General features: G+C 33.1%; 1 protein-coding gene across 1 annotated transcript; it reads left to right on the forward strand.

Annotated features, from left to right (window-relative positions):
- Window positions 1–2,064: 2,064 nt before the first annotated feature.
- On the forward strand, window positions 2,065–3,336 carry LOC133687756 (transcription factor WER-like). Its single transcript, XM_062107064.1, has 3 exons — window positions 2,065–2,271; window positions 2,414–2,543; window positions 2,638–3,336. The coding sequence occupies exons 1-3, from the start codon at window positions 2,145–2,147 to the stop codon at window positions 3,077–3,079; spliced, it is 699 nt and encodes a 232-aa protein (XP_061963048.1). The 5' UTR covers window positions 2,065–2,144; the 3' UTR covers window positions 3,080–3,336.
- The last annotated feature ends 3,822 nt before the right edge of the window (window positions 3,337–7,158 follow it).

The raw sequence follows: 7,158 nt of genomic DNA on the forward strand, positions 1-7,158 counted from the left end.
TTTTTAGTTACTTGAATAATTTATATTTTTTTAAGGGTTTTATTTATAATGGTGTTTTAAATTTTAGTTTTATAAAAGTTAAAATAATATTTTTTTATTCATGAAGAACTGCTTTTTATTTATTTTTTTATAAAAATTTATTTCACAATGATTTCTCAAAAACACGAATAAAAATGTTTTTTTGAATTTATTTTTTAAATTAGAATTATAAAAATTACCACAACACTAAACACAGTCGTATCATCATATATATCCATGCTAATGTTTTCTAATTTATTAAGATCATGTCTCTCATAAAAAAAATTAAAAACCAATGTTTTTTTATTGTCTAATTAATAATTAACCCTACCATAACTTTCTCATTTTAATTTCTTCAATCACCCCCAATGATTGAATTCCTTTTTGAGTTGCATTGGATGAACTAAACGACATATTTTATGTAATGGTTGTGGACCCAGAGTGACCGATAGACCACTTTACACATGGAAGAAAGAGCATGGATATCACATTAGAGAACAAAATCATGCAAGGACTCATTTTAAGAGAGAACAAATATTAAGATGAGGAGAATAAAACATGACATCAAATTTTTAGAGTGGGATTTTAATTATTTGGTAAAGTAACATTGTTCGGGATAAAAATAATTTGTGAACACTTATTCTATTGTCTACAATGATTAAGTCGGTTGCATAAATTAAAAATAATAATTGAGAGTAAGCTTAAAGCAGTCCTCTAACCAAATTTTATGCATGCAAAGTCGTTATTATTCAAATAAAAGAGTTTTTTTTGAATAGTTACATCAATGGGTGAATGGTGTATAAATATTTTGAAACCTGATTTAAAACTTAATTCAAATCTAATTTGAAATATATATATATTTGTATCATATGTTTAGAGAGCTAGCAGAAAAATTGTAGTAGATAAGGATTAAATCAAATAAAAGTTTGTTTAGTGGTAAAGACGAGAATAAATGAATAGTTTGGGGATTAATTTGAAGTTCTCCTATAACAAAATAGCATGCTTTTGAAGCTAAATGACAACTAAAAGGGCCTCATATATTGAAAGGTGGGTGTTGATTGGAATGGGATGTCAATTGTCACCTTCGCGAGTTGTGATCAGTGATGTGAACTCCAATTCACATTGGGAGAGATTTGATAATATGTTTTCTTTGGGTATGTGTGCTTTTGGAAATCATAAACTAGCATGTCCTGTATACGTGATTGAGCACAGGCTAGCTCTTGGTGAAACTTAGCCCCTTGTCATCACATGCCTTCGCACTTCTGTCACCATGCTTGATGTTGTTCATAGTGCCTAGCATTTCTTTCTCTTGTGCATGCCTCTCTGGTGTTTCTCTAACCAACTCCGTCTAAATCTAACTAGCTAGTTTAGAAATATCTACTTTTTTAATCCCGAGATTTCATGAATGGAAATGGGATTAGGGCACAGATTAGCTCATGTAACCATTATGATTAGAATGGTGGTTTTTTTTTTATTATATATTATTTGTTCAACATCATGTCCTGTGAATGATGAACTACACAAGGGGGATCATGACTCTCTCTCATTCTTTAAATCTCTTGGGTTTAAACGCAAGATCTCTTAGCGAAATCTCAAGTCTTAACCATTACGAGGTTCTCTCTTAAAAAGCGCAAGTTCAATTTTAAACTTAAGAGGGATCAGTCCATCGTACATATTCCATGTTCAATACGTACGGAAGTAGCTAAATAATGTCATGCGACTGTTTGGTATCTTGACGTTACCACACACAACAAAACAAAAAAAAGACATGCAGGAGGAGGAGGCATAGGTGTCGTATGCTTGCACTTCCCAGTTCCTGCTTGCGGTTAAATGGGTCCTTTCCACTCTTATTACGAAAGTGGAACTGTGATTAGCTTTGCTTTTTACAGCGTGGCGGCAATGCGAAGGAAAAGCTAAAGTGAAGCAAAATGTACATGGCCATGGTGTCATTTTGGGATTCTAATGTTAAGTCACAGTGTTTTTGTCTATGCACGAGGGGAGCCTGCAACTTTCTGGTAGACAGTGACATCCACACTTGTTAAATCTAATTACTACATAAGCCTTTCTCATTAACAATTATCTGCCACCCAATTATTTTTCAACGAGAGAGAGAGAGAGAGAGAGAGATGGAAAGCAAAGGAGCAAGGCCTGAATTCAAGAAAGGTTTGTGGAAACCAGAGGAGGACTTGATCCTGAAAACATATGTAGAGACTCATGGTGAAGGCAAATGGTCAACTGTGTCTAAGAGATCAGGTGCGTAGCTCTATCTATTGTATATTAAACTTAACTAGATTGTAAAGGTCAAGTTATTTTGATACCTTAGTCTACCTAAAGTCTAGATTGATATTTTTTTAAAATTTAAGTCGCATGCCGTATCGTAATTATTTACTGGCAGGTTTGATGAGATGTGGGAAGAGTTGCAGATTACGATGGAAGAATTATCTAAGACCCAATATTAGACGAGGTGGGATGTCCCAAGATGAAGAAGACATGATAATTAGAATGCATAAGCTTCTTGGCAACCGGTCAGTGCTAGCTTCTTGGTGCTATCCTCATTGCGAACCTTCATCAATGCAGATTAGAATATGTTATCTAAAAATTTATCAATGTTACCTGTAGGTGGTCACTTATAGCCGGTCGACTTCCTGGTCGGACGGACAACGATGTGAAAAACTACTGGAATACCCATTTAAACAAGAGATGCCCTTCAAGAAAAAGAAAAACCATCGACTCCAAACTTGATCAGAACGACAATAACACCAAGAAGCAGTACAGAAGCAAGAGAATCCGTTCACTAAGCAATTCTCAGCCCACTTGCAACACGAGTCCAATAGGCAGCACTGAAGAATTGGAAGGGAAGAACCAAGAGAAAGAAGAGAGAAGTGCTGTGATCAGTGATGCATGGATAGAACAAGATGCGCAGAGCATGAACTCTTGCATAGAATCTCCAATGGTGCTACACAACAATGCTACTTTTTTCTTTGAAGATGACCCTTTCCTAACCTACTGGGATTCCTTTGATATGTTTGAATCATTAGGCTGTGTTGGTGACTACTGGTAAGGAGACATATTTACAGGTGGTCACGCAATCAGTCATGCCACAGTTTATGATATCAGACTCCAAGCATGACCCTGCACCCTGCACCTGAGATGATCGCTTCTAATTAAAAAGTATGGATGTGATTTCTCCGTGGGACAGGAAAAGCTGTGCTATTTCCTGCACTGTTGAGGATTATTCAATGGATTCTAATATATATATATATAAAATTACCTATAATTATGTTTGAAACAGATGTAAGGCAATATGCCGGTGACTCTTCCTGTGATTCCCGCAAGTCGCGTAAAAATCTAAAGTCCCATAAAAAAGAAAAGAAAAATCTAAACCATATTTCACATGAAAAGAAGAAGAAGAAGAAGAAGAAGAAGAAAGAATTCACGAAAGTTAAGATCAAGTCGCATGACACTCAAAATCAGAAATCCATCACCAAACCTCAGAGTTACATGCAAGTCTCACAAAAATGAAGACATCCTCAGAACAGAGCAATGAAGTTGCAGGTCACAAGGTTAGAGTGAGATATAAACTCAAAAAATTTCCAACACCTCAAACATTCGTCTCATCATCTTTTGGGTGTTTTTTGAAAATAACACATCCCAATTTTATTTTATTTTTTTTAAAAAAAAAACTAGCATAAATCAAAATCCTTTTTGAAAAAAAGTAGCACAACTCAACGGGTTGTGCTGATAGGAACAGTGAAACAAAGCAATTGCGTCGTTCCAAGCAGGTTCAATCCAAAAAAGTTTTTTGCAATCCAATTTTACTTTTTAAATGCATATAAGTGGCAATGCTGGGAATATCGCAACCTATATGGCGCAACCTCAAAAAAGAAAAAAGAAAAGTTGTGCAAAAGATTTTTTTGGGAAAGATGCGGGGTGAAAAATAAGTCGCAGAAAATCAGTTTATCAAAATCCTAGCTACAGTAACAAGAGAACAATAAGGAAAACAGATTTTTCTTTTCTTAGCACAGTGAAAAAAGAAATTGGTAAGTAACACAGGTGTAACAAATATTTAGGGATATAGCAAAGTTTAACAAGTCACGGATTCCTTTTGTAATTTGCGAGTCACAAATAGTATTTGCGTTCTTGTTTAGCAATTGACATTTGTGCCACATGATTCACAAATATCATTGCAATTTTATATAAAATTAAAACCCTGAGCCCCTTTCTTCCCCTTATTTCCTTCCCGGGATAAGATTTTTTTCTCTATTCTGATTTTTTCTAATTTATTTACTATTTGCTTAATTCCAAGAATTTTTTATGTGATTTGGGATTAAAATTATATGGGGCATTCATCCTTTTGTTGTACTGTTTTCTTTTCTTGAGATTATTGGTTTTATCTATCTCTTAGGTAGGTGCAAAGAACATATATAATGACATTCAAAATGTCTATTTTGTTTCTTGGGTCATTTTTAGAGCTCTTAATGTCCGATTAGGTTTGTCTGTTTATTTAGGTTACAAGTTTCTAAGAGTTTGGAAGACTATTCTCTTCTTTAATAGTCAAGGATTGTTAATGCTTACTTAAATTGTGTTTTTTTATATGATTGTTGAGGATCTTGAGCTTTTTATTTGGTATCAATTTGCAGCAGTGATTGCTATTGTTGTTCTTCGATTAACAAGAAACTTTGTGCTTACCAAATTTGTTGTCTATGTGCTGACAATGTCTTTGCCTTTACTCTCCCAACAATTTAGTGCTCCTCCTCTCTCCCTGTCATCAGTGACCTCCTTCTCTCTTCCCATCGTGAAACACATCCAAAACATCACAAGATCACCCCCTGTTTCTCTCTAGCACGAGATCATCACCCCCCTTGCGCCACAGGTCAAGCCATTTTAGGCCAAAATCATCACCACCGCCACATTCTACCTTTAGAGGTATATTCAACATGTTTCCTCTATCAATTTGATGTAATTTATGCTAATGTGTGTTAGTTTGATTTAAAAAAAAATGTTAGTGTTCAGGATTAGGGATTTTTTATATATAAATTTAGGGTTTTTTTTATAATTAGGTTAATTAGATATAATTTGAGTTGATAATTATGTTATTTTGTAAAATAAATAATGATTTTAGTTTGTTGTTGATTGTGAATTAAGGTTAAAGTTAGGGTTTATCTAGGTTAAATTAAGGATTATACTGAATTAGGTATAAAATAAGATAATTAACTATGAAATACATGAGTTAGTTTGATAATTTCATTATGATAGTGAAGTTTTTGATGAATTTAGGTATTCACTGATTAATTTGATGAATTTAGGTTTTGCCGATTATGTTACCATTCTGGTTTTGTTGATAAAGTATGTACATTGATTAACCTCATGATATTAATAAATTAGACTTGTGTTTTATTATGTTGTTTAACAGAATATCTAATAATTTTAGAATATTATACTTCTATGGTGGTATCATCGTCAATACTAACAATGATATCACTTATAATGGAGGCAGTCATGAGTTTCTAACTGCTACATTAGATGTCTTTTAACGAGCGATCTAAAATGTTATATAATTGACTTGACTGGAATATGCTTAAAATAGAAGATGAATATAATCTCTTAACTACATCAAATTGACATGGTTAGATATAGATTTCAAGACCTTTCAGCAAATATGATAGAGGACCAATTGGTTAAGTATGCTTCAGACTACATATAACATATGTTTAGAGGTCTTATTTTCACGAGAATTGCAGGCAATGCAGTTTCATTATTCTTTTTTACACTGCTTTAGGACTTCTAGGCAATTCCTAATTACAACTGGGGGGTCATGCTTGCATATCTTTGCCCGTAACTATGTAAATCATGTCTAAAGAAAAAAGGATAAATTGTCGAGTATCAACTATTTCTCTAGTTATAATTATTTTAAATTTTTTAATTGTTAAAATTAATGGAATTTTAAATGCTAACTTAGAACTGTCAATGTTAATTAATATAGCTCTGGTCGTGAGAGCATATTCATATCAAACATCCAAAGAGCTGGGATAATAATATGTTGGACACTATCACTCAATGACCATTATCCATTGGTTCTAAGTAATAGTAAAATAAATTGATTTTAATCAACAAATTATTTATATAAATTGAATGCAAAAAACATAATAACTTTATGGCTTATTATGTCAAATGATGTGGGGCTAGACATTTCATAGTAAATCCTACTCATGTCAACGAGTTCTATCAGGATGAGTTAGACGCATAACAACCACATCAGGTATGAGTTATAAATTTATTGTATTTTTGGTTATTTGGACATCATTTTTTTAGTTTCGACTTGTTATCTAATATAAGTCTTTTATATATTATGATAGGTTATATGGATGTATTATACAGAGGACTTGATACTTTCAATTTTACCTATATGCCATGAGGGATATGATCTTTGGTTAGCATAGGTCTTATTGCAATGCTTCAACATTGTTGAGATGTATTGCCCAAATCGAGTAATGTGATAGTTTGGTCTATCCTAGCACATACCAAATTATATTAATATTGGCGACGAGCTGCATACTATTAATTGTTAGGGTAAGGGCATAGGGAATTGATTGGTAATTTATGCATCTTATCTGAATCTTTGAAATACTAGGAGAGGTCGTGTTTTTTAAAAACAGTATTCAATGATTAATGTACATACTTATATAAGATAATATTTAACCATTAAGCATCTTTTTATTACACCTACCTGGTCGAGTTTCCTGAGGTGTCCACGCAATCCGAAGCATTACACGCCCCAATGTCTAAGATAGAATTGATGCAATATTATTTTACATACAATATTTATTAAATATTATTTATGTTATTATAGATTATAAGTATTAATTACTTTTTAATTTATGTATTTAGATTCATTTCCTAGTACGAGAGGCTTGAAAAGAAGTAACGACTATTTGTGAAGGTGTCAATGAAATAAAATGTATTGTGGCCATCATTATGCTCAATTTATGTCGTGATGAATTTCAAGAGGTTGAAGATGTTAAGCATCTTAAAGCAACATTAGCGAAAAATGAGATTGCTTACCGTGAGAATATCAAGGATGTTGGTCCATCCATGAGCATCTCAGACCTGTCTACTGGCTGGGATGATATTGGTGTTGAT

Source organism: Populus nigra, chromosome 3 (assembly GCF_951802175.1).
Source record: "Populus nigra chromosome 3, ddPopNigr1.1, whole genome shotgun sequence".
In the NCBI taxonomy this organism is placed as follows: Eukaryota; Viridiplantae; Streptophyta; class Magnoliopsida; order Malpighiales; family Salicaceae; genus Populus; species Populus nigra.